Source organism: Marmota marmota, unplaced genomic scaffold, assembly GCF_001458135.2.
Source record: "Marmota marmota marmota unplaced genomic scaffold, marMar, whole genome shotgun sequence".
Taxonomy (NCBI): Eukaryota; Metazoa; Chordata; class Mammalia; order Rodentia; family Sciuridae; genus Marmota; species Marmota marmota.
In genome coordinates this window covers 11,763,171-11,791,163 of record NW_025999932.1, presented here as the reverse complement: position 1 = coordinate 11,791,163, position 27,993 = coordinate 11,763,171, and the positions used below count along the sequence as shown (strand labels likewise).

The window sequence follows — 27,993 nt, the reverse complement described above, 5'->3', positions numbered from 1 at the left end:
CCGTAGCTGCCCCCAGCATGCAGACACAGTAACCAGCAGCACACTTACTCCTCACTCTGGACACTAGCTATTGAGCCCTACAGCTCTAAAAAGAGGAAGCAGGCACAAGAAGACACAAATAGCGAGGGGCCCAGCATTCAAGTACTCATTAAACATGGAATAGATCGAAGGAACACACAGCTACAGAAATACACAATTGATTTTGGTTGTCTCATAAACTATCTCTGGAGTTAATTTCTCCTTCAACCTATACCACATACAAATATCGATTCTAGGTAGATTTTTAGATTTAAATGTAAAAATTGAAAAAAAGAGTCTTTAAAGAAAATATAGGAGAAAACCTTTATGGCCCTGGGGATAAGAGATTTCTAAAGTGGGACACATACAAACTTTAATTATAATGGGGAAAATGATAACTTGAAGGCAATTGAGGGATAAAAAGATATTCTAAAATTGATTTTAAGGAGGGGCCCAGCATTGCTATCATACACATATTTTTAAAATGGCTGCATTTTAAAAATATGTGTATGACTTTCCAAAGGGTTGAATTTAAAGGATAACTTTTACTTGGATGCAAAAGTACTGGTATATTTGTCTTCAAAAAGCAGTTATGTTCTAATTATTTATCATATTCAATAGTTGAAGTTTAAAATATTTTAAAGAAAACTTTAAACCAAGAGGAAAAAGGATATAACCAAAAATACTAAAAAGCAGAATTTAGAACTTTTGACTTAAATTTCAATTTTATAACCCAAATATCAGAATAAGTACCCCATGCTGGTGTATTTGGTCATCAATCAAGAAAAATCTTGCTCTTTTTGTCTTTGTTTTTTAAATTGCTATTTTAAAGTAACAAAATCACCCACTCCTTAAGCACTTTAAGGACGAGTGGGTCATTCCTACCGCTTGTGTTATAGTCAGGCCACTAATGCTGCTGAAATGAAAGCTCAATAAATAAAAACAAAAACATGATGTTCAGGCAGAAAGACCTTCTTACCAGATTTGTAGCACTCATAACTATGGCCACCAGATACACATAGCACGAGTTCTCAAAAAATGGCATTTTGTTTTCAGAGAGTTTATCTTAATCCAGTGACTTTAAGGAAGCTCCTAACACATCTTCTAGTTTGTTGTTGGGAAAATAAGACCAGATTTTTGACCAGGATAAGAATTATGACACTGAATTCTGACATAATTTCTTGGGATTGGTTATATCACACCACCAGAGCTCAAACTGTGCTGTCACACATTTATAAGCTTTACACAATATAGGTAAAACAGGAATAGTTCTGCTTATTTCTATTAAAAAAAATGTGGCTGTCACACTTTTAATCAGAAACATAATCTATGATAATACTATTAGAAAATAAAAACAACTTATCTCTCTTCCAGTTAAAGCCAGGAATATTATACAGAGATTTGTAAATGGAAGGAATGCTTAGATCCATGAGCAACATATTTTTTAATTCAAAGACTGATCAATCAATACGTTATGCAAGTTGCCAATGTTTGTTTAGACAGATGAAATTAAAAAAAAATCAAAAGCTATTTCATTTATCTGCTTTTGTCTCCTTTAGTTAAGATAATAAGCCAAAATTTAACATAAATGTTAAAAAACAGGTCAATTCACATTTTAGAATTCATTTTCTAGAATAAGATAATTAACAAAATTTTTTTCAAATTAAAGCTTTTATTTCTACTGCATTTAGTAAATTAACAAACATTTTAAGTAAAGGAGAAATCCTTTTATATCCTTGAGTTTTTTAAAACTGATTACAAGTTTAAAAAAATTAAATAGTGAAACAAGGAAAGCAAAACAGGAATCTTCATTTTATTAACCTACCATCAGACATGCTTTTTAAGATGTACAGGAAACACATCAGCAGGCTCTTAATCTCCAACTGGTCAAGTTTGTCACAGCGAACCACAGAATTTCCCAAAGTGCTACCTTGTTGGTGCTAAAAAAGGAAACATAGGTAATATTTTTTAATTAATTTCATTATAGGAAAAATTCATTTACCTTTTCTTCCTTGAAAGACAAATATTCTTAGAACTAAATTAAATCATAGAAACTGGAAAGTACAAGCAAACTACAGGCACAATTAAAAGACAGGCATACTTTCACCCAAATATAATACACACAAATGCTGTTTCTTAGAGTTCTGGCTTGTCTCCTTTGCACACTTGCCTAAGGCACAAGCCAGAAGGCACAAACCTGTCACAATGGATAGCCAGTCTAGAAATGCCAAATAAAACCTCAAGCAAAAAGTGTGTACACTGGGATCCTATGCAGAAGTGAGGCCTCAGAAGACACCACCCAGTCACCCAGCTCCTTCAGAGAATGGCATGGCTGCAACAGTAAGGAGAGCCTGAGGGGCTGCTGTGCGCCAGCCACCAAAGCCTGCAGCTGAGCTGCTGTCATTCAGGGTCACTGTGGGGCAGTCAGTGGGCACCACTAAAACACCTGGCAGGCTCCAAGGGGACAAACAGGACACCTCAGTACAGCACTGCCAAAGACCTAAACCAATGTGGTTCCTCCATCATCAGCTTAGCAGAACACAGCACACGTGAGGAAGGTTGGGGCAGAGGGGAAGGCAGTTTTACCACTAGATAGCAGGTTCCCATTTAAACAAAACACAACAATAATCTCATCTCATGATTAAAAACAAAGGAGATTTACAAAAATTCCAAGTTATATTTCCAATTAAAATCAGGAACACTTTTTTGCCAAATACCAAAGTAAAACCCAAAAAACAGTGAAAGATGTTTCATTGAAGTTGTTGGTGGCCAATTGAAAAAATATATATATCTATATAATAAACAGCCTTAATTACTAAGATATATGAATATTTTTATTTAAGGAAGAAATAAAGATGCTATTAGTGGCAAAACAGGTATGGATGGATCATCTTGCCCATTTGCTTAATCAGAGCCACTAGAAATCAGTACTTCTTGCAGAGGGAGGGAGGGAACAGCATGCATCATTTCCTCTGGCAAAGGTGGAATGGTTAGAAGGGAAAAATCCACAGTGACCCGGTTTCTCCTGGCTGACTGGCAGCTCTCCTGCTCCTCTCCAGCACTGCATATGACATAAGTAGAGTGCCTTCTAAGCAGCTTTTCTTTCTACACATGGAGGCAAGTTGGGATCAAAGAGAAAGTTCCACATGTCACAACTGAGATATCGAGCCTTGACACACTGTACTTAAAAACAATCACATCAATACCATCCACATGACCAGATTACAAACCTGATGCTGAGGAATATGTTGGGGTCTGGACATTTTCTGATAATTAGGAATAGATCCTTAAATGGTTCACCTGTGTATTGGTAGAAGCACTTCCCTATTATAAGAGCTTAGGAACAAACAGTGCCCAGGGTGATACCAGTCTACCATGGTTCTGGATTTAAATTTAATCTCTATCCTTTCCCACAAAGTTCCAAATAGTCTGAGCCTTTAGTAACTTTAGGAAAAATGGTTACCTATAAGGAGGAAGTGTTGTTTTGGGGGTGGGCACAATGTGAATCAAGAGTGATTTCAAATTTCACCTTATTCCTGATATAAACAATTAATCTTTTCTGGAGCTGGCTTGGATCTAATAAACACGTGTGTGGGTAGTTGTGTTATAAATGGTATACTCCAATGTAAAGACTGTGGGGATTCTAAAGAGGGCATTTTTTTTTTTTTTTTAATTTTGGTAGTGGGGACTAAATCCTGGGGTGTTTTATCACTGAGCTACATCCCCAGTCCTTTTTATTTTGAGACAAGGTCTCATTAAATTGGTTAGGACCTCACTAAGTTGCTGAGACTTGCCTCGAATTTGTGATCCCCCTGCCTCGGCCTTCTGAGTTGCTGCAATTACAGACATGTGCCACCATGCCCAGCTAAAGAGGGCATTTAATTTAATTTTCTACCTGAACCACCTGCCAGAATAACCCAAGGCGCTCTATTGAAAGCATTGTCCTGACCTGAGATCCTGAAACAGAAATCAGAGTTTCAGGAGGCTAAGGATGTAGCTCAGTGGTAGAGTACTTGCTTAAGGTCCTAGATCCCCAGCACCACAAAAAAAAAAAAAAAAAAAAAAAAAAAAAAAAAAAAAAAAAAAAAAAAAAAAGGGGGAATGAATCCCAACTTTAGACAAAAGCATCATCTGCTTCAGGTTTAATGAACTGTTTGAAAAAACAAAAGGTCACATCTAACAGACAGTAGAATATGAAGCATGTTTACTATAGGAAAAGAAATCACCTTATCCAGGGAATTACTCTTCTCACTGTTTCTTTCTGGAAGGCTGTTGCCCGAATCTGTGCTTATGAGAGATCCTCTTGAGTCAGCATTTCTCACACTGTTGATGTTTGGAGTTGATGCTGTATATGGAGAAGCTATACAGAAATTGACGAAGACCAAAGTTTTGGTAAAAGAGAACAAAATAAAGTATTACACTTTAAAAGAAACTGCTTTTTTGGCATTTTCCCCTCCATCTGGAGGTTGGCTCACTTTTAAAGAGCCAGGTCATATAAAATGAGATAAAAAATAAACTTTTAATCAGAATAAATGTCACCTCACTTATTGTCAACTCATTTATTTGGTTCTAAGTACCAAATAAACAGAACTGCTAGTTATTTGATTGCTCAGACTACAGGGGCATACATTATTCAGAATGGAATAGAACAAATATTAGAAAATAAATCCATCTACAACCATCCAATTAAGCCTCACAATAAGCCTATAATATGTAAGCTTTGTACTAAGGGACCCTACTCTGCATGGTTTCGTGGTATATTTTAAATTTTCAGGAAAACACAATGATACTTGATACTGGCTGGAAACTGTGGTTTCAATACTGGATCATGCTATGTTGAATCTTGTTGAAGCTGAAGCTGAGTATTTGGTGGTTGCTATGACAAAAAGCAAGTACTAGAAAAAAAAATCAATCAAAACAGGAAGTGAGAATGGTGGTAGAAAATCTGAGTCTGAAGTATGAGAAGCTATGAGCATCTATTAGGCAAACAAAACTCACTAGTAACATTATGGTTATTAAAAATGAAATAGAAGCATTATTTTCTTTAAAATTTTAGGTGTATTGTTATTTTTACAAATGCCTATTAAGTTGTTAGATCATAAGTATTTATTAGTTTATTTGGTCCTAAGTACCAATAAACAGAATTGCTAGTTATTAATAAACAGAACTGCTAACAGATAAGTTCTAATAAACAGAACTATTAGTTTTGGCCTAGGGATATCACAAAAAAATTACTGACAATAAGATCCACCCTTATTCTCTGTGAACTGAGAATATTTGGGAATCTCTATTATAAACATTTACGGGTAGAAAGAAAGCTCAACTTTGAAATAAAATCTGTGATGGCCCTTAAAAATACATTGACTTCCTGCTTAGATAAGCTTTAAATGAATTATGTAATTTTAAAAAGACTCTTTGGACTTGTACATTCTGTGCTGAACCAAAAGCATGCCACCAGTAGAAAGGCCTGGCTGGTTTTGCAGATGGCACGAGGGGAGTTCTGGCACTGTGCTCAGCAGCTGTAAGCAGGCCTCACAGACCCAAGCCAAAGATGCCATTATTGGCACCTCACAAAGGCAAGTTATTTTTTCAGATTCAGCAGGCAAATTCACTGGCACGGAGTGAGATGCTTCTAAGTTAAAAAATAAAAATTAAATAATAGCCAGCTTGAGTTGCACCAAAAATATTTTTTCACTTTTAAATTTGGTAGCTAATGGCATAAATTTATGTCTTAGGTAATGTCATGATGCGCCCCTGCCCAAGTGCTGTAGATGGAACCCAGGGCCTCACAAATGCTAGACAAGCACCCTACCTATGAGCTACCTCCCAGCCCCCAAAATAGTCTTTAATGTTAGAAGGAAGACCCATGACACAGAGGTTGTAAGTCCTTTCCAAAACACTCAGATTTACCCACTACTATCCCTGAAAATGATCCAATGTATTAAGGTCAAGAAAAGAAAATCCAGGGGAATTTGGAAAAATGAAGGCTGAAACAGGGGCCTTATTGTAAGCCCACAGGCTGCATTTCTCTAGCAGAGAACTGTGTGATCAACTGTCACAGGAACAGAAAAAACCCTACGAAAACACAAAAACCATTTTTTCTATAAGAAAAAAGAAACATATACAATGACCAATTAAAATTTTCCAAATATAACTGTACTTCATGATTAAGGTAGAATATATAACTCAGGATAAAGGCACTCAATAAAGTAAAATTAGGCCTTAAATTCTCGGATTTTTAGGCTTGATTCCAAAACTAGAGTTCTAATTTAAGACAAACAGATGCAAGTGCAATAAATAAAAATCATCATGCTTAGTTTGTCGTGTGTGTGTGTGTGTGTGTGTGTGTTTGTTTAGTATCCTGTCCCAGGAAATGACCTTAAACATGTGAGCAAATAAAACATTTTGTTCATCCTTCTCTGCTTTGTACCAACAGCCCAATGTACTGTGTGTGGAAAATGGGACCCTCAACCCAAGAAGCTTTGCTTTTTTAAAAAATATTTGTTGTTGTAGATGGACACAATACCTTTATTTTATTTATGTGGTGCTAAGAATTGAACCCAGTGCCTCACACATGCTAGGCAAGTGCTCTACCACCGAACTACAACCCCAGCCCCAGAAGTCTTGCTTTCTAAAATGAATGAATCTCGGAGTATTTTTTACCCAGGCAATAAATCTATTTTAAAAATTATCATGCACCACATTCCAGAAACATTTAAAAAATTGGTGAATGGGCTGGGATTGTAGCTCAGTGGTAGAGCACTTGCCTCATACACATGAGGCCCTGGATTTGATCCTCAGCACTACATAAAAATAAATAAATAAATAAAGAAAGAAAGAAAGAAAGAAAGAAAGAAAGAAAGAAAGAAAGAAAGAAAGATACTGTGTTCATCTACAACTTAAAAAAAAAAAGGTGAGTGAACATTCTTAATATGTGTGGAAACGGAATTTCTTTTAGACAGAGATGCAGGATAAAAGTCTGCTCTAAAAGATAAGCACCAGGACTAAAGTCAACTGGAAGCTGACAAACAAAAAAGGAATTGCTACAGCTATGAGGAAAAAACTAGCAAACCCAGGTCAAGGTGGGGATTTTCTAGAAGGAACTCCTAAAAGAGAATAAGAATTTAATCTTCAAGATGAAAGGAAACACAGACAAAGTCTGATGATAAATAAGATTGTTGTGTGGCAAATTCCTATAAAAAGTAGATTTGGGTCTTGAAATTCCATGAAGTGTGAAGAGGGAGTGCATCAGTCTCAAGCTCTTTTCATAACTACACCGTGAGTGCAGAGCAACCAAAGGCCATTACCACTGTTCAGGCCACGCTGAGGATGTCTGATGACTCATCTCCATGTGCTCAAGGAATCTCAAGTCCTAATAAGGTGAATTCTGCACTGGACAGAGTTCACTGAGTTAGAACATTCCCTTACTGTGGTCTGATCATTTCCACAAAGTTTGGAATGCTTCTCTTATGGTATTACAGAGTACTGGTCACAGAGAACACAGCATTAAGATTTTCAACACATTTCTGAGCTTGTGGACTCATCTAGTTGGCTACTAAGCGTGTATCAAAAAATATGAGTAACATAATATAATTGTGCTTGTTATACTGACAAAGAAGAGTACTGAGTGTTTACCATGCCAAGCACTGTGCACACTGACAATGATTTTGTGTGGAAGTATGGATATGGAGGGTGCAGAGGGTGGACACCCTGCCCATGACACTAGTCAGCAGTCCAGATCCAAAGCCATATGTGTCTGACATAAGCTAGTGCTATTAACTACTGCACATGAAACCCTCTAAAAAAGATCACCTCCTCACTCCAGAGTGGCAGCTTGACATGTGGGTAGAGCAGGACAGAATGAAGGCCTCAGAAGAAAGGTAAATGGAAACTCAACAAGAGCAGCCAACATTTGCTGAGCATTTACTGTGCACTAGACTCTGCTCCAAACATTTTTCATAAATTAACTCTTGTTACAAGGGAATTCTAACTATGAAAACCATACATGACTATAAGGAAATTAAGGATTGGTATTGGTAATGTAGGAAAAATTGAGGCATTCAAATGAGTTTTCTAATCTTATATTCTACCCTGTTTCATCATCTACCACGAAAAATGTCATTAACAATACAAAAGGTAAGAACATATATTCAAAGCGACAACAGTCTGTAAGTTAGCTGAACAAATGGAATACACTTTTTTCTGCCATGAATTTATACCATTAATAGATAGTCTAACCACTAGCCATAGTAGGACATTTTATTTATTTAAAATGTGGTAAAGAGAGGAAGAAATAAAGACAGAAAAAAGACTAAGCATCTATGACAATCCCTTGAAGACAGATTTTTTATATATATATATAATGTAGATACATATATTGATATCCATTATCTTCATGAAGCTATGACTCAGTCATCAGAATATAAATAGGTACATTTTCTCCGGCACTTTCTTATGAAAAAACTAAATGAATCTTGATTTATACCATCTGTTTCCCTCCCCATGGGGGATACTCCTTTTCATTGTTTCATATAGAAAAATATTGTAGGACAGAAGATTTTTGAAAGCTGATTTTAGGATTGAATCCCAGCCACAAAATGTGACAGAATAATCCCTTCAGGAATCACTCTCACATTTCCTCTAAATTGCCAATACTACAACTTTTATCTCCTGCCAACACCTGCAAAGATATTCCTTTTCTAAAAGCATGAACAATCTAAGATTTAAAATACTTCACAAGAATTTTACAAAAAGCAAACAGCACAAGCAAGTGATTAAATATATTATGTTCGGAATTCACAAGAATTCTGAAATCTTTATTACAGTGTATGGCTGAAGAATTTCAGTTGTGAAGTATCACACTATGAAAGAATACTCAAGGCAGAAACCCAGTCCTAATTCGTGGTGTAATATGTTAAGAAACTGCTAAATCAATGACACCCAAGTGACATTGGAGAGAGACTGACAAGTGCATAGAGCATTACCAATGCCAGAGATGGCGCCTAAGAGGTCTTTGTGCAGGCTGTGGTCCAGTGTGTTTCCCTTCTGTGGTGTCACCAGCGGGTTCCCAGCTGGCAAAGCAAGGGGTTCCTCCTTCACAGTCTGTCAAAGAGGGAAGAGAAGAAGTAAACAGATAATAGAGTGAGTTACCAACTGTTCTCAACATGTGAAGGCACATGTAGGAATAAGCAGAGCAGCCTGACACGGTCAAGGGCCTAAGGGGGAGAAGCAACCACAGGGGCTGTTCTTCCCAAGTGAGCTGGAGTTTTAGCAGTAATGACAACAGACTCTGGATGGTTGGAGCTCCATGTGAACTTATCAGAGGAGAAATGACATCATATTTAAAGTTAAATCTCTTTTTAAGGGGATTTTACTTCAGTGAAATTCAAAGAAAGACCTCGAATTTGTGTTTTTCAGGGTTGAAACAGGACAGAGTGTCACATTCTGATCTGCATTACCTATTCTGCTTAGAAAAGCAGTTAGAGAATACACATATGGAAGGCAAAGTTGTAGAGGTGAGATCAGCAAGGGGCATTTAGGAAAGAAAGTTTATAAGAAAAAAAATCTATAAACATGGATCACTTCAGTGTAACAGTATTTAGAAAATATATGTGGAGGGGTAAAGAGGTAGTGTAATAAATGGGACCATGCATTGCTCTTGGGAAAAAGGGAAAGAAACATGCATGGAAATTTCCCAAGTATGTGTTACAATGATGAAATGGCAAGATTAATTCTTCATCAGTTCATGGTATGAATAAAAGGGAAAGGGAACTGGTAATATCTGTTCATATTATTAGCAGATAAGCCCTGAGGCCAAGAAAAGAACTTTAGGAAGACAACAAATACAAGTTTTAGTTTGTAGAATTTTTATAAACTTTAATAATTAAAAATCATTATGGGTGAATAATTTAAAAGCCTTTTGCAACTGAAATGTGATAAGGAATTTGATTGTGTTAATGCTGAATTGTAAGATGCTACCAAGAATCTTTTTTTTAAATAAAAAGACAAATTACCATGTATCAAAGACAGAGTATATAAACAAACCAATCTCTAGTCAAAAAGTTTTAAAATAATTTCTGGGATCATTCTTCAGTCTACTTAATTTCCCATGCCTCTCTAATTAGTTACAAATACAAACACAAATACAATATAAATTAAGATGGAAGGGGCTGGGGTTGTAGCTCAATGGTAGAGCACTTGCCTTGCATGTGTGAGGCACTGGGTTTGATGCCCAGCACCACATAAACATAAATAAACAAAATAAAGAGATATTATATATATAATATCTCTTTATTATATATATAATATCTCTTTATTATATATATATACACACACACACACACACACACACACATACACAGAGAGAGAGAGAGAGAGTGTGTGTGTGTGTGTGTGTGTGTGCGTGTGTGACTTCTTGAAGGCAGGGGATTCTGGTCCCTCATCTTGGCATCCCTGACATTCAGTCTAAAGAAGAGAAACTATAGCCTAGAGAGATGGCTTTTCCAAGACTACAGCATATTACTATCAGAACTGGAGCAGGTCTGGGCTCTAAGGAACACGGGTTAAAATCATGCCCTTTAATTTTGCTCCTCCTCCCACCAGAAATTTGTGTTGAATATACAAATGAAAATCCCAAAGGCTTACAAGATATTAGGCCATTAGGAGAGCAAGAATTGAAGGTTTACTGATTGACCCCATCTTAGCCAGAAATGTAATTTACCAAGAGTTATTACAAAGTAACTGCCAATTGTGGTGTTATTGCCAAAACAGAGGAGAGGGTGTGTACAGGTTTGAACTGTATCCCTCAAAACTCGCCTAGAACCTCAGGATGTAATATTATTTAGACATATAATTTTTCCAGATGTAATTAAAACATAAGTTAAGAATAAATCCCACCAATGGTGTTCTTATAAGAAAGGAGAGGACACACAAAGACTCAGACACACATCAGGGAAAAATACCATGTGAAGACAAAGGCAGAGATGGCAGTGATGCCACCATAGCCAAAGAAAAACTCCAAGGACTGCCAGCAACCACCAGAAGCTCAGAGAGAAGCACAGAACAGCCTCTTCCCCTGATGCCTTGATGCACCTTGATTTTGGACTTCTGGCCTCTCAAATTTCTGCTGTTCTACACCCCACTTGTGGCATTGTTACAGCAGCCTTAAGACAATATGGGCTATGTCCAGTAACTATGCTTACGTACAGTGCCTGGGTTCACAGGGAAAGGTGACACATCCCTCACATTGATCCGCTGGACATTTTCAATGAGCAAACCAAACAGAGGCAGGTAGAGTGTGGCTATTCTTGCCTGATGACTCTGAAACAAAGACACAAGTAAGTTTATTCCATAGCTCTGAGAACAAATGACAGAGTAATTTGACACAGACTATCTTCTTTATTTAGATCCACTCTATAAGGACAAATATTAGATTTTATTCCGAAAACAGAGGAAAGTCTTGTACTAGTATCACGAATTTTCTAATTAGTACTCTCTTCATATCACTTAAAGGACATTTATCACTGCGTATTTGCTTCCTTTGAGGGCCACTCACCCTTGAAGCATATCTGTCATCAAAAGAGTGCTTTATCAGCAGGTTCTTGAGCACACTGATGGCGATCACACGGACCTCCCGAAATTCCTGGAGGGCAGTGCCCACTTCTCTTAGTAATAGTCCTACCAAGAAGTGGTTTCTGCAGAATTCATCTGTTAATGAGTAGTCAAGCTGGAGATCTGAAAGGAGGAGAGAGACTACTTTAGTCAGGGAGGGTCCAATGCTCTCTGAATAAAATAAAAACTGAATCCATCCTCTGCTTTCAGCCTGCCCTGCATCTGCCAATGCATGATCAGACCTGTCTTCAAATAGGAAAGGGCTGAATCTAAAATGCTGCTATACTCCTTTACACATCAAACTCCTATGTGAAAACCAAATTTAAATACAAATAAGTGCCCTGGATTTTGGAACACATAGCATCCTTCATGATTGAATATAAGTTTTAATACCAATTTTTAGAATATAGAACAGCATGTTACATTATAATTTTGTTACTGAAAAAGTTAAAAATAAGCTATTGTATTAACTAATATAAGCATGGGAGTAATTTGTGCATAAAATTATGTAATTATAGAATAAATAAATACACATGCCTTATTAAAATGATTTACTTCCTTAGTTCAATATTTATTTCCTGATCATCAATGCCTGCAGAGTCCGAATAAAACCCAATGTGTTCAAAATGAATAAATTTGCACATAACCTATTTATTCTGCTATCACTAAAAGAAGAACTTATTTATTATAGTATTTTCTAAAATATCTGTTTAATACTTCCACACCTCTAAAAGCAAATAAATATAAACTAAAATTGGAAGGGACAAGCACCAAAGCAAACTAGTAACTCACCAGCAAGCTAAATGAAAAAGTTGAGAGCTCTTCTGGAAAAGATCTAGAAGTAAACATGGACCTTCCTGAGGGAGGTAAAAGCAGCTGAACATCACTCCAAAGCTGCAACATTCCCTCTCGGGAAGCTTAAGACAGCACTTGATTTCTTACACTGACTCCATTATTAAAGGATGATCTACAGATACAGATCCCTCCTTTGACTTCAATCCATATCTGTTATTTATATTTAAATTTGCCCAAATTTTGACCTAGGTCCAGTAAAACCCTTTAGTAAAAGAGGAAGAATATTCATTTTCCCAGAATAATCTGTTCACTGTTTATGATTACTAAACCCAGTCTACCCAAACTGTAGTTCACAGTTTGAATTCACATAAATCTCTTTATGTGAAAAGAAAATGATTATGGCTTAACTGTGTGTGCTCTTACATACCTGTGCTTGTGGCATATGCATGTTCATACACGCGCAGCTATGAGTTCATATGGGTAGGTGTACATGGGAGAGAAGGTGAGGTGGGGCAAGTGAGAAGAAGGTAGAGAAGAAGAATGCTAAAAGAGATTAATTCCTAACAATGAGACAAGGCAAAGGATCCATATCTTAAAGATGCCCACTTGCCTAGGGTAGCCCCTCTTGCACCAAATACCCTAGAAACACTCTGAAGGTGTGAGTCCGCCAGACACCTGACAGATTTCCATTGGCTCAATTCTACAGGACAAACAACAGAGTCCTGCAGGCTTAAAGGGCAATATGGGCAGTAATACATTCCCTGCCCCACCACCAGACATAAATAGCTACCCTTAGCACTCTGATAGGGGAAACGAAGAAAAGAGGCCAGTGCCCAAGAACAGGTGACTGTGAGGTGAGGGAGGGCATGGATGAGGGTAGGGAGAGGAACTAACTCCACAAGGAGCTGGGAGAGAGTGAGGACCCTGCAAGGCCCCACCGGGACCTGTGGTATTTTGTGGGAGGGACTATTTAAGAGGTGCTGGGGTAGGCATGCCATGGCTGGAAAGCTGGGAGTCAGCAGGGGTACATGGAATGCAGGGGACAGCGGGGTGTGAAACAGAGGTTAGCCAGCCCGGGATAGACTGCATAGCTGAATTCCTGCTGCTCCTTGGCCAGGAAGCTCCCTCTCAGACCTGCGGGTGCTGGGCTCAACCTCTCACTTTCTCCCAAAACTCTTATCTACTCACCCTATCTCCACTGTCACCACTTTTCATATCCTCCTTTCCAAGCTTTATTATTCCCCCTTAGCATTTATCAGTCTCCAACATTCTGTGTATTTCACATATATAAAACAGCCAAGGATTTTTATTCAGGTTGTCCACAACTGTATCCCGAAACTAGACTAGTTGGTGCAACATAGTTGGCTCAACCATTTGTTGAACAAATGATTGCCAACTCCAGGGCCACAATTTCCCTTCTTGTTCTTTATAAAGTGTTACAAATCTGTTTGGGGTGGGGGGAAAATATTTGTCTCTGAAAGAATATCTCTGCATGTTTCTCCAAATTTCAATGTGTCATTAATAGTTTGCTGGCTTCTTCCCACTTTTTCTGCTTTAGCACAAACAAACCTAAGCACATTATAAGGCACTAACTCAATGAATATTGCTTGATAGACCTGTCATTCTACTTTAATCAAGTTGATTTACTTGATGAAGATAAGAAACATTTTGACCTCATTCCCTTCAAACTTAAAGACGATACAGAACAGTTAATAAAAACTCAACATGCAAACATAAAAAGCATGTGAAAAAGCCATGTTGCTTGTGATTCAAGCTACTGCCACCACTGTGGATGAAGGCTATGGAAGTGGTGGAATGCAATTTTGGGGTGAAGTAGGACTTTTTTGTTTGTTTGTTCTACTTGAAGAAACATCCTAGAAAATCTAGTAACCTTAGGAGCAAGATGCCTCCCTGGGATGTTACTGCAATGTCTTAGCTACAGTGAAAACAAATTCACCACTTCATCGTGAGTTTAAAAATGATTGAATGCCTAAACAAATAGTATAGGTAAACATTTGAATAGTCACTTGCATTCTTTTTCTTTTAAAGGAGGAAAATGCAAGAAAGCAGGCATCACATCCCACACCTACCTACAGGAGTGTCATTTGACTCCACAGTTGGTGAAAGAAAAGCTAATTCATGAGAAAAAAAAGAAAAGTGAAACAAAAACAAACTACAGTAAATAAAATGGATTTCTACTTTTTTAAGCAAAGGAATTTTTCAATGAAAATGAGTCACATTGGCATGATCTGCAAGCTAATAAGTTTTATCAAAAAGTAAATTTCCATGTTACACTTATCAATACATTTGAAATGCAAATTTAACAAGAAAAAAGTTAATTCTTCAATGAAAATCAGAAAATACTAATATCATATTTGAATCAACTCTCTTTTCTTATTAGAAAATGAATGGCTATCTCTGAAAAAATTAATGCATGTAAAGATAGGTTACCTTGGTATCTTTGAATCCTGCCTTTTCCAAATGGCATCGGTAAGTTCAAGGGAATATAATGTTCATGATTGCACACCACACGGAGAAATTCAAACTTGTATTCAAAGAGGGTCTGCAGGAAAAAATGTTTTATCATAAATTAAATGTTTCACTAGATATTTTACATGGGACACTAAAAAAGCTTATCAGAAACAACACACCCAGGCATCAGCAACAGGGACCTGTGGGAAATGCACGTTCCAATCCAGTTTACAGATTTTAAAATGGCTGCAGGGACTTCTTTGACAACTGAAAACACATTTCATTAAACAATGTCCTCAGGTGATGTTTAGAGCATTTATTATTTATGTTCCTACTTCCATAAAGGATTTCACCTACCTTACAATTATAGACACAGATTCAATACAATAAAAAAGACTAGTATGCCAGAGCTTTAAAAAAAAAAGAATGAGAACAGTCATAATTCCAGCAGATAAAGGTTACATGGTTACTTTTTTTCTTTTCCTTAAGTAAACTGTGACTCATAACATTTATACTTTTCATTTTGTGGTTGAAATGTCATTGCGGTATTATAAGAGCAAAATCTATGGGTATGTTTATCTCTCATTCTGAATTACTATGTCCCTAATATCTCATATTAGTATAAGCAAGTGACAATATTTTCAAGAGGGAAGTGAGCTGTCCCTCTGGGACTGAAAGATTCATATGAGAACTGAGAGGACAGGTGGATTTTCAGATGTGCATCAGAGAGACACAAGGAACCTCATGCAATAGTCACACTACCTTTGGGTCTCCAGGAGCAAAGCAGCTGATATAGTTGTTGATCTGTTTAAAGACAAAGCCCCTGTCCATGAAGGTGAAACATCTCTGTGGAGAAAAACAACCCACAAAGGTCAGTATTTCAGGCCTATACTTTTTGGAAACTTAGGCTAAAATCAACACTTGTTAAGGATAAAAATCAGCGCTTGTTTAATAAGTTATAAACTTGTTTAGTAAGTTTATTTTTTCAGCATAAAAACACATCACTGACATTGTCAGAGCACCTGCTCTATGCACTCTGCTTAGGAAAAACGTAAAAAGCACATCTTAGTTGCAGCTGACGCCCTCTCCCCTGGAGGTTCCCACCTTGATGAAGACCGCTAGGCTATGATTTGCGTTCTTGGATGCCTCTGGGTTATCTCGAAACTTCTGTGTGATGTGTGGCATCAGCATATTCACAACAGTTTCCACTGCATGATGGTAAGATGCAGGAAATCTCTGGTTTCGTAATAACTAAAAGGAATTCAAAGCAAACATTTACTATTTTTTTTAGTTGCAATCCTTTAGGGGAAAATATCTTAACTTGGAGTCCATTTTTTAAAACCCAGAGTTCTAATCTTATTTGTCTGAAATTAGATAAAATGAATTACTCTTCTTTCTCTCAAAGTACTATACAAGTGTTCAAATATTTCAAATAAGTGCCATGGATACACTTCAGCATGATAAAGACTATCTATAAAAGTGGAGCTACAGTTTCTATTCCCAGAGATTCTGACCTAAAAGCTTGGCAGGGAGAAGGTATAGGAACCTGCATTTTTAGTTAACATCTTTGGGGATTCTGGTGTCTGCACCTCTTTTAGAAAACACTGGTCTAGGCTTATGCTCCAAGTACTCAAAATAAAAATACAAAGATTGATGACTGTACATGACCAGTTTAAACTGCTTAAGAAGCAGCAGTCTGCTTCTAGTTAAATTTACATAATAATCTTTATCATTAATATTTACCTAAAAAATTATATTGACTACTTAGCAATTAGCTACCATTTGTCATTGAGTATCTTTTACATTAGGTATGTTTTTATGCACTTTTTCAATCGAATCTTATGAAATCCCCATGAATTTAGTCCTCATTTTACAGAGGAACAGAGAGGTTAAGGAAATGTGTCCTCAGTCACACAACTAAAATGCTTCAGACCCAGCTCTACCATGAGTTTAAAGCCTGTGCTCCTGCTAAGGGAGACCACACTGACTCCTCTCCTGGACACATAAATAGAACCATCAGCTGAGAATCTGAAACAGGGTGGTGGGGTGATACGAAATTACTTAAATGCTCCACTATATCTATCCATTGATGCGTTCAAAGAATTCTAACTGCCATGTGAGGGGAGTCTCATCATCCTCATTTTACAGATGAGAAAACTGAGGGTTAGAGTTCAGTAAACAGTACTAACCTCTAGTTTTGAAATTTCAAAGGGACTGTGTTCCAATGTGTAACCAATAATTCTATATCCTGAGGTGTTAGCATTAATATATGAGTGACTTCCAGGACTCTGGAAAGGACAACTAACCACAAGGCATGACTGCTAGTCACCCAAGCTGGCCACTCCCGATGGACTTTGGGAGGGGGCTGAGTCAATGACTGCTAAGGCCATGAAAAATGGATGAAGAACTCTATCATGTATACATTAAGTGAACAGCAGGCCAACCTATTAGCTAATGTTGTTACTATCACTGAAGGTAGGACAACCAGACATAGAGGCCTCCTGAGACCATGCGGTAATACCAGCTATGAAGTATCTTTACCAGAAAGAAAATAAAACCTAAATCAAATCAGGCTCCAGACATAACCACTAATTTATAGGAAATTCAGGGATTAGAGAACCATGTCATGTAACACTATGAGATTCTAATCAGCGAAATCTAAAATGTGAGAAATTCTGATGGACCAATGACCCACTTTCTTTAACAAATATGTTCAATCAAAAAGTGAAGAGGGAACAATTTGAGAATCAAAAAAATCTCAGATTCACATCAATAATATGCAATATGTGGACTTTATTTAGATCCTGATTCAGCCAAACCAACTGTAACATGACATTTTGGGGACACCTGGGGAGAACCGAATACAGACTGGGTGTGAGACGATGATAAAGAAAAATTGCTAGTTTTAAAATGTAATGCTATAAGAGTTATATCTTTTTCAAAATCTGTTAGAAATGACACACTAAGCATTTCAGAGATAAGATGCTGGTAAGCTGCTTTTAAAATGCTGTAGGCAAAAAAAGTGTAGCTATGTAAAGCAAGAATGGCAGAATGTTGCTAACTGCTGAAGCTGAACTACTGGATCACGTGAGAATCATTACACTACTCCCTAAACTTCTAGACTTAAATCTCCACTGTTAGTTTTTATTTTAAAAGATGTGAAGAATGATGGATAATTTACATAATAGCCCATAATTAATGCTGCTCAGTGATTAGAAAATGATAACTTAGGGCTGTAAAGGCTGAAAAGAAGTTTCCCAGCAGTGAAAAACAGCTATGGTAGTGGTAGAGCTCTTGCCTACTATGCTTAAAGCCCTGGGTTTGATCTACACACACACACACACACACACAAATCCTAATTTAGCAATAAAACAAATTAAAGTCTTTTTACAAGGCAAGACATACACATCCAAAGATAATAAAGACTTAGGTAATTAAATACTTTTTTATAAAGATTACTAAGATTACTATAAGCTGAAATGGAAAGAAAACCTCTGGGACAATGGGCTAGTGCCCAGGGTGGTAAATATATAAGAGCAATCAAAGGAGAGGACCCAACTTCTGGCCGTGGTTGCTGGAGGGTCTCTTGTCAGTGCCACTGCAGTGTCCCCATTGAGCCAGCACCACCATCTGCTCCTCCAATGGAAACTGCCAGTGTGGGGTCTGCAGCCCAGCCTATTCTCACAGGACCAGCCCCCTCCAGCCTACCTGCTGTGGAGTCACTATGTCTATCCTGCTGGCTGTGACTCCACTACATGGGATCTCCCTGAAGACCCACATCCAACCTGGCTGCTGAGGCCCCTGTGAGCACTGCTGTTAAAGCCAGGGGTTTGCAGAGACTCAGCAATGGGCTCCCCTGCATCCTACAGGCCTCTGCTCCTCCAATCACTGCTGTGCTGGTGAGCACTTGGGAACAGTCATCAAATGTTCACTTCTGTGTTCCTTACTGAGTCCTTCCACTCTCTAGTGGGGTTTAGAGACTTCTTTTCTATGAATTGTTTTACTACTCTGTGAGACACAATAAATAAGACTTAATAAGTAAACATTTTGTTTAGGCTTTGTAAACAACAACAAAAGTAACAGGGCTAAGAACTTCGTCAATGACTTTTGTCAGCAATCTGAGTTAACCTCTCCTTATCACAGTCCCTACCTAACTACCTCTCCTTCCCAATTTTTCTACAACTTATTTTCTTCCACTTATCTCCTTATAATTTTCTGCCACAATAATCATTCTCTGTAGATTCTCCATGTTCATGTCCCTCTCTACCCAGATGGTGCCATGAGAACTATGCCTCAGATCTCCAATTGCAGTGAACAGAGGTGCCTGATAGACCCCTCTACTGTGCTCTGAAAGCTACTGCAGTGTCTGTGCCATCCATACCTTGTACTGTCTGCTCCCAGCCAATAACTGAGGGGGCAGAGATGCAAAGGCAGGCTTGTTACTGGGGGATGTGGACTCTGGCAACTGGCTTTGGTTCCAGGACTCTCTCTTAAGATCACACTGTGCTTTCAGAAGTTCCCTTCCCTTTCGCTCTCCTTAACCTGGAACAGACTGAACCCTCCTTTGATGGCTCTCCCACCATCTCTTGGGCTACTTCCTCACAGTCATTGCCTTAATAAATCTCCTTCATGGCTAAACTGATCTGTCAACTGAGACTAACACAATCCATTTTTCTCAGAGAAAAACTTAGGCTTATGATTTCAAGCAGACTAGCACTCACAAATCTACTTCCCTAGTTCTAAGCCTGAGTCTCCACCTGTGAACTGGAAATTGGTTCTCTGTGCCATTACCCCTTTTGACAGCTGCTGGCTGTCACCCAATATTGTTCCTCCCTCCCTCCCTCCCTCTCTCTAAAAAAGCAGTGTTAGAAACCAAATCCAGCTCAACAAAACTGGACACATGGATATCCAGACTAAAGACTTCCATCCCTTGCAGCTAGGTGTGGCCATGTGACTAAGTCTGGACAATAGGGTAGCAGTGGCAGCAATGTTTTCAAGTTTAATCATATCCTAAAAGGAAAAGGTGTGTCTTTCCCTTCCTACTGGCTGCAATGTGGATGTGGTGGCAACAATATTAAATCAGCACTCCAGCGGGGCAAAACAATGAGAGGGAAGGAGCTATAAGCTCCTCCTATAAGTGCAAGCTATAAGTTTACACTTGAACACTCTTGTTCCTTGTTTAAGTTACTGTTATGTCTTTATCACAGCACCTGAACCTACAGCCCTAAGGTTTAAGTTATTCTAAGCAGAACTCATCACTGCCCATCTCCCCAGTAAGTCATATCCCCTGCTCCACTCAACTTTGACTTTACTATGTTCTGTGTGTTTTAGGTTAGGGTAATGATGTATAATTTATATACAATAAAATCCAGACTTTTAAAGTGTGAAGCTGGGCAAGTCTTGACAAGTGAATACAGTGTGTAACCACCACAGACAAGAAGACAGTCCACTTCTGTCACTTCCACTCTCCATGCCCAGCTCCCACGTCCACTCACCATGCTGTTTTCTATCCCCATAGATCTTCCTTTCCTAGAATGTCACATCAATGAACTTACTCAGTGTGTAGTCATTTGTGTCTGACTTTTCTCACTTAACATTGCACTTCTGAGATTCATTCATTTTGTTGCAAGAATGAGTATTCTGCTCCTTTTTATTTCTAAGGGTATTCCATTATACAGGATTGCCACATTTGCTTATAAATCCAGCTGATGGGCATTTGGGTTGTTTCTGGTTTTTGACTACTATGAATAAAACTTCTATGAAATTTGCATATGAGCCTTTGTGTGGATACATTCTTTCATTTCTCATTAATATATACCCAGCAGGGAACTTCTGGATTGAATTCATAATTCTGTCTTAATACTGTCTCTTGTTCACTCATGATGCTATTCATTCTCAAACGGAATCCCACCTCATCTTTCCTAATGCTAGATTTTCATCAGCATCATCATAAAATGTCATTTCATGTTATTGCAGTTAATTAAAGAAAAGAGAGAGAAAAATATATATATATGATATATATGGATATATATATGAATATGTACATATGTGTGTCCCACATAGGACACAACTCTAGATAGAAACTTATATATCAGTGAGTCTAAGTTACTTTGTTAACATTTATATCTTTTTAAACTTCATTATTCCTATTGAAGAACCTACTCTACCTCTCTCTGATCTCTATACCAAACTGTCAGCTGCTTGGTTTCAAAGCTCCAGATAATCTAATCCTTATTTTTGAGTTAATCCTGTTTTTCACTCTCCTCCCTCTAATCTCAATCTAGCCACCCTGAGCTCTGCTCCAGAGGCTTATAGCTGTCTAAGACTCATTCTTCTTTCCCTGAGTTGTGGCATCCTTCAAGGCCCAGGTTTCTCATCACTCCTGGAACCCACACATACACACACCTTCCTGAATTATGCTGTTTGTCTAAAGCTGAATGTCTTCTTTTTCCAGTGATCATGTCAGCTTCAAGGTTGAGGCTGTGTCCTCTATTCCATTTGCATTTCTCCTCTGTGCTCTGTGCCTACCAACTGTTCAAAATACTCATAGATGGAAGTGTGCATATTAACACTCTGTCACACAGGTACAGGTGTGCATAAATGTTGGTTTAAGGAAAGTCAAAACAATCCATTTAGGAGAAGAAACATATCATCCTTCTTGCACTTTACAAATAAAAGTTCTTTTCTTGTGCAATTAAGCTAGAAATTAGTTGCAGGCTAAACAAGTAACTAACTTAGGGGTATATATGCACCCTTTCCTATACCAGTTTCTCAGCCTCCTTTCCTGAAGGACACTTGTGGAATGCTAGTACTTAGCTGGATTCAGTGTGGGAGGAAAGGACATCAAGTCTAATTAAAATATAGCTACTAAATATAAATGGTGTAAAGAAACACCTAAAAAATGTTGACCTTAGTAGCAGAGAGTTGGGGGAGAATTTCTCAGCAGCCTTGATGACATCTGTTTTATATTTTCTTCAAGAACTGTAAGTTCCAAGTACCTGTCAACTATAAAGCTCTAGACTGGCTCAGTCATACATAACCAAACCTTGCAGGTCTATTGTTATAGTAAGGAAATTGCTTATATCAGATATTGGTTCAAAGAGAGGCTCTGATTTCATATCTTTTTTCAGTGAATATAACCAAGTGTGGTTTGACTGATTGGGGATGAAAAGTTGGACACAGGTAGTCACCTCCACCTTTTGCCACAATGCAGCATTAGAAGCAAGCATAACAGTGTGCACATTTATTCTTCCATATAAGTCTGCAATGGATGGAGTTACCCCACTACCACTGTGAAGGTACATGAATGTACACTGAAGCCATCAGCTCAATATACACAACGTCCCCAAATGCCAATCAATGTTAAAGTATCCCTGGGTAGGGTACTTGAAGTAACAATGAAAGCTTTATCTGGCTCCTACACCAATCCAGGGTATAGGTTTATACTTGGTCATGGCACTTTGAGAAAGACTCACTGATAAGAAGAAAAATAAGACCAGATCTGTGTTACAAATCAGAATAAAATAATCATCTTCAGTCTAAAAATAGACAGGCTTTGAGGGGATATGATCTAAGTTTTGGAAATCATAAATGATTTACAAAATTATTCTCTAAATTCAGAACAACGGAGTATGGGACAAGGACACACAATTCTTAATGGAGTAGAGGACAAGGACATACAATCCTAACTTCCATGTGTAAATTCTCAATAACTACAAGACAAACATATAAACAAGTAACTTGAACATATAAAGCTCATCTCTCCTAAGATATGAGGCAAACTGCATGAAGGCTTTAAAAATATTAGAGGAGTCCCTGTATCAATCATGTGTGGGAAGAGCAGCTGGCATCTTCAGTGACAGAGGCAGAAGCCAAAGAAGTGGCCTAAAGTGAAAACATGAAGTACTCCCAAGGGGAAAGGAGGTGTTTTAAAATTTCTTTTCAGAGTAAGTTATGTTGTGGTTAAAGCTTTCTCCTTTTGGATGCCAGTGCTCTCTTTCAGATACAACTGGATAATATATTTTTTTTTTTTAAAAAACAGTAACTTCTAAAAACACTCTGAATATTATTTTAGGACCAAAATATAATTAAGTTATGGAAAAGGCTGTTCATGGTAGCATTTGAGTGGTTTGGCTAAAGTTCCAAAGAAAAATAAGCCACTTCCAAGAGCAGAGGTGCTAGGGAATCAGTCATAAGGCTGGAAATGGCAGGACATGTGGGAGGGGCTGACCACGACCAGTCAGGTGATCCTGGGCAAGTCACTTTGTAGGTCTGCACTTCCTCCTCTGAGACAGGAGTGGGGGTTGGATCAGAAGATAACCTTCAGGTCCCACCACTCCTAGAGGACTGTGGTTTAATTTGGCATCTTGACAATAAAAACATGCAACTAAATCCCTTTACTAATCTCTTAACATAGTTCTAGGAAAAATAGCACTGAGGCTTGGGTTATTTTTTGGGGGGGAGGCACCAGGGATTAAATGCAGGGGCACTTGACCACTGAGGCACATCCCCAGCCCTATTTTGTATTTTATTTAGAGACAGACTCTCACTGAGTTGCTTAGTGCCTCGCTTTTGCTGAGGCTGGCTTTGAATGATGATCCTCCTGCCTCAGCCTCCCAAGCCACTGAGATTATAGGCATGTGCCACTGCGGCTAAGAATTCCGGGAAGTGTCCATTCCCTCCTGGACCATCATTGCCATCATAAGAAGGGAGCAGGCAGCTGTAGTGCTCTGATGGACTTGGTTCCCAGCTCTTTACCACCACAGTTCTTTTTCTCAGCCCAGTATTCATTCTCCTTTTTCAGACCTAGCCAACTCCTACCTATTGGTCAGAACTCTCTAGTTTCACGATCCCAGGCAGCTTCCTTGCATTTGCACTCCATGTCCATCTCTCATAGTTTCACCATGAGACCACTGAGGTATTTATATATGCTTTCCCACTAACTTCCTCAATGGCACAAACCATGCCACATTTAATTTTTTAACACTTGAGCCTCGCACAAATGAATGTTTGCTGAATGAATCAGTTATATTTTTAAATACAGTCAAGTCACCACTTGCTCTGATCACATTAATTTAGAAACAAAAATAACAAAAAATCTCCTGGGGCCTTGATACAGGCTGAATTGTCCCCCCACCCTCAAATTCATATGCTGAAGTTCTAAATCCTGAAATATCTCAGTAGGTGACTGTATTTGGAGATAGGATCCTTAAAGGAGTGATTAAGGTAAAGCAAGACCATTAGGGTGGCCTCAATCCAGAAGGACTCTTATCTTCAAGAGGAGAGAATATGACATAGACCTGCACAGGAGAAGGCAGCCATCCAAAAACAGAGAGGCCTCCGAAGAACCCACGCATGCAGACATCTTGACCTAGGACTCCTCAGCATCTCGATTGCAAGAAAATAAATTTCTATTGTCTAAGTCACCTATTCCTTGGTTCTCTATTATAGCAATCCTAGAAAACTAATGCAGGTTATAATCTCATTCCGTACATGACAACATTTTTAACAGAAAAGTCATATATTCAAATATCTGCGCGCATGCATGCACACACACACACACACACACACACACAGGCATGTATACTGCCAAGGAGACAATCTGCTAGATTTTTTCCTTGGCAGGATGTTCTGGCATGATTTAGATGGTGCACTTCTCTGTGGAAGCAGGGCCCACTTCCATCTGGCATCTCCCTGTGCATTAAAAATCAGAATCTTTAAATTGGATTTAAAAGAAACATCTTCCTCCCACAAAATAATAATAATAACAACAACAACAACAACAACCCCACAACGGAGAGCCACCTGGTCAGACACCAGTGCCTGTTCTACTGGAACAAAGTACGGCTTTGGGTTCTGAACCACTAACCTTCTGTCCAATACAACAATATAGCAGCCTTTCCAAAGGCTTCCTTTGAGTCCAGACCTCTTGGGCAGAAGGCCTCAATCTGGACTTTCTGAATGTCCCTCCCTGTGAGTTCCCTCTCCTGCCTGTGAGAATCACAGCCCAGGAATTCACTGTGAGAAAGTGTGTGGGGCACTACACCCTCAACTCCACTCTCCACACTATTCCTCCTACTCCTAACCAGACCCCACATCCAGCTATCCTATGGCATAGTTCACTGTCCTGTCTCATAAGGAATTCTTCTAAAACTGAGAAAGTGACATTGCCAGCTGTATTTATGCATTGTAACTTTATACAGATTTAACTCCCTTAAGCCTTAGATAGCCAGTGGGCCAATCACATATCAAGAGGCACCGGCCTAGAGACCAGGTCCATCATTCAGGGATGAACCCTATAGGTCAAAGGGGCAGCATGAGATGGTGGGAATCAGGGGACAGTGTCACAGGCACACACATTCAGGCACCACCAATCAAAGGTATTAAGGGACAAAGCAAATTTGAGATTGTACATTTGTGCAGAGATGGATTCTCTCAAAAAGTTCATTAATTGGTTCTAGAGGACATAAGATCCATTAGATACTCCCATCTAAGCCCTACAGAAATGTCTACAAAGGACAAGACACTTAATACAACTACATAATTAAATTAAAATTAACACTTTAACTACTATTCTCATTTCAATAAACCTGAAGCCTTCTATGCTTGTCAAAGGAAAGACATATTTTTCTCTGGATTTAACCACACAGTGGTCAGAAATGAAGGCTGTGGAGCTGGACTATTTTCAAAACCTAGATTCCTCCACTCACTAGCAGCATGACCTTGGGCCTATAACTCAAATGTTCCAGCATCAGTTTTGTCATCTATAAAATGGGTAAGAACAGTATTTCTCTCACAGGGCTGTTTATGAAGCTAAAATAGTTTCTTATAAGATACTTAAAAACAGTCCCATAACTGGCACATAGAAAGCATTAATCATTGTCAGCCACAAACATATCCTTAGGGACTTTTCCCTAAGAATACAAACTTGCACATGGAATAACATACCTTCACTTTGGAGTTTTCTATCAAATGCTGAGCCATGGATTTTATCAGCACGTCAAAGAAAAACCAAGAATACTAAAAGAAAAAAAAAAATAGCACCCGAGTAAGAAAAACAACAAATTAGCAGATAGGAGGTGAGCGCTCTTAGGCTGACAGTGTTATTAACCAGAAGCAGGTGTCACCCTAAAACACAGTTAACAAGTTATCATGAGACCCAAGAGGTGAGCAGAGATGTCCTCTGCCTCCAAGCCCACAATAAGTAACTCTATTCCACCAGGAAGTTGGATACCTACCCAATAAGGGATACTGCTGGATTATTTGTGGAGTCATTCCTCTTTACTGGTCTCCTAACTGGTGACAACTGCCTATTCAGTAGGTAAATCAGCATCCCTCCACTGATTTGAGCTTAATGACTTATACTCAAGAGCCAATGAGATTTTGAATGTGGTAATTCTTTGCAGCTCTGATCTCAAGACACAATTAGCAAAGCTGGAATGGAGAACTAATTCTGTTCTCTTTTTTAAGGGGTGGTGATTATATCTAAAATCATACAAAAAGGGTAAACTGATCAGGCTGTGGATTCTGAATTTTTGTTCATTAGTTTTTAAAAATTAACTAATTAATTTTTATGTATTTTTTTGAGATGAGGGTCTTGCTGTGTTGCCCAGGCTAGTCTCAAACTTGTAAGCTCAAGCGGTCCTCCTCCCTCAGCCTCCTAAGAAGTAACAAAATCCTGGCTCTTAACTTATTTTTTAACTGATGAATTGTACATACGAATAGGGTACACCATGTAATGTTTCAATAAAGGCACATATTGTATAATATTTTAAAAATGTTAATATATGTCTCTTCACTTTTAATCTCTTTGGAATACCTTTAAACCTTTTCTTCTAGTTTTTTGAAATGTACAGTTGTTTTCTGCCACCTTACTGTGCAACAGCACACCAGAACTTCTTGCTCTTAAGCACCCACCAATCAATCTTTCCCTATTCCCTGCCCTCGTTACTGAAGAGAGCTATACTGGTGATCCTGACATACCTTAAGTAGTTTGTTGCTGGTGAGGAAATCAGCAGAAGGCTTGAGAATGGTGGTCATGGATTTGGTCAGTTCTTCATGCACTGTCTTATATTCAGAAGCAATGTACGGCTCAGCCTTATAAGCATACTTTGAAGAAATGGGAAAGAGACATTAATGCATTGGTTTTCCAAGTTGGTTTGAAGGTTTGGGAGGCTCCATAGAATGGATATTAGGGACTGAGGTACAATTTCATGGGAAGAAGAGGAAGGAATGAAAAAGAAGGTGGGAAGGGTGATTGTTATGTGACAGAAAGAGGGAGCCCAAGATGTCTTCGGGGAACCCATCAAATACACAAATCATCTGACTCAGTCAGACCAGTGACCATCTATCCCATTACTCCATGAATAACAGGGACTGCAAGGAATGTACAACATGACACTGATAACTAATATCCTAAAGAATCCAATGTTATTTTTTAAACTATCACATAGCTCTAATTAATTTACAAAAGGGATCTTAAACTAAATAGAACATATGTAATTTTTTATAACAGTAACTGCCACCATATTTATTTAATGTTGTATTTACATAAAGCATCTGTTGATGTTTGTCCTAATGATATCTTTTGTTGTCCCACATAGTCATCTCATTTGATTGTGGCCAGAACTATCCTTCCTACCTTGGGAGAAGCCCTTTTAGATGAAAATTTTACATGGAAAAAGATAAAATGAAGGTGACTAACTCTACCAGAGGCCTAGCCAAGAGCAACTTAAAATTCTTCAAACTTCTACACCATTTGAGTTACATACGTAGTTCAAAGGATGAAGTTAAAGGAGTGGTGCCTCTCCTCATACCTCCCCTTGCTTGGGTCTAAGTATTGAGGATAGAGACAGGAGAAAAGCATAGGCATAAATTTCAAGTACATCTGTAAGTAACCAGGCTTGTAAAAAGTAAGTCCTTAGAAGGAAAATTGGAGAGCCACAGATGTAAACAATTGGAACAGTTTGTTTTACATACCTTAACATATGACCTCAAGTGGCTCTCCAATCCTTCCTCATGGCACTGGGCAACCACATGAATAATGACCCTACACATCACAGGAATGAATAAAGCAATGAACAGTAATGCGAAAAATGG

The 27,993-nt window shown here is 38.3% G+C and overlaps 1 protein-coding gene across 27 annotated transcripts in view; it reads right to left on the bottom strand.

Moving 5' to 3' along the window:
* Dock9 (dedicator of cytokinesis 9) overlaps positions 1–27,993 on the bottom strand; it is a 281,271-nt gene that overhangs the window by 61,740 nt on the left and 191,538 nt on the right. For all 27 annotated transcript variants that reach the window (XM_048800695.1, XM_048800716.1, XM_048800702.1 and 24 more), the window contains exons 25-35: positions 27,874–27,943; positions 26,878–27,003; positions 25,843–25,914; positions 16,000–16,146; positions 15,658–15,741; positions 14,875–14,986; positions 11,573–11,751; positions 11,224–11,337; positions 9,003–9,120; positions 4,245–4,378; positions 1,844–1,958 (exon numbers count right to left, since the gene is read on the bottom strand). In XM_048800695.1, the coding sequence (XP_048656652.1) occupies positions 1,844–1,958; positions 4,245–4,378; positions 9,003–9,120; positions 11,224–11,337; positions 11,573–11,751; positions 14,875–14,986; positions 15,658–15,741; positions 16,000–16,146; positions 25,843–25,914; positions 26,878–27,003; positions 27,874–27,943 (1,271 nt within the window). The remainder of the gene's footprint in view (positions 1–1,843; positions 1,959–4,244; positions 4,379–9,002; positions 9,121–11,223; positions 11,338–11,572; positions 11,752–14,874; positions 14,987–15,657; positions 15,742–15,999; positions 16,147–25,842; positions 25,915–26,877; positions 27,004–27,873; positions 27,944–27,993) is intronic.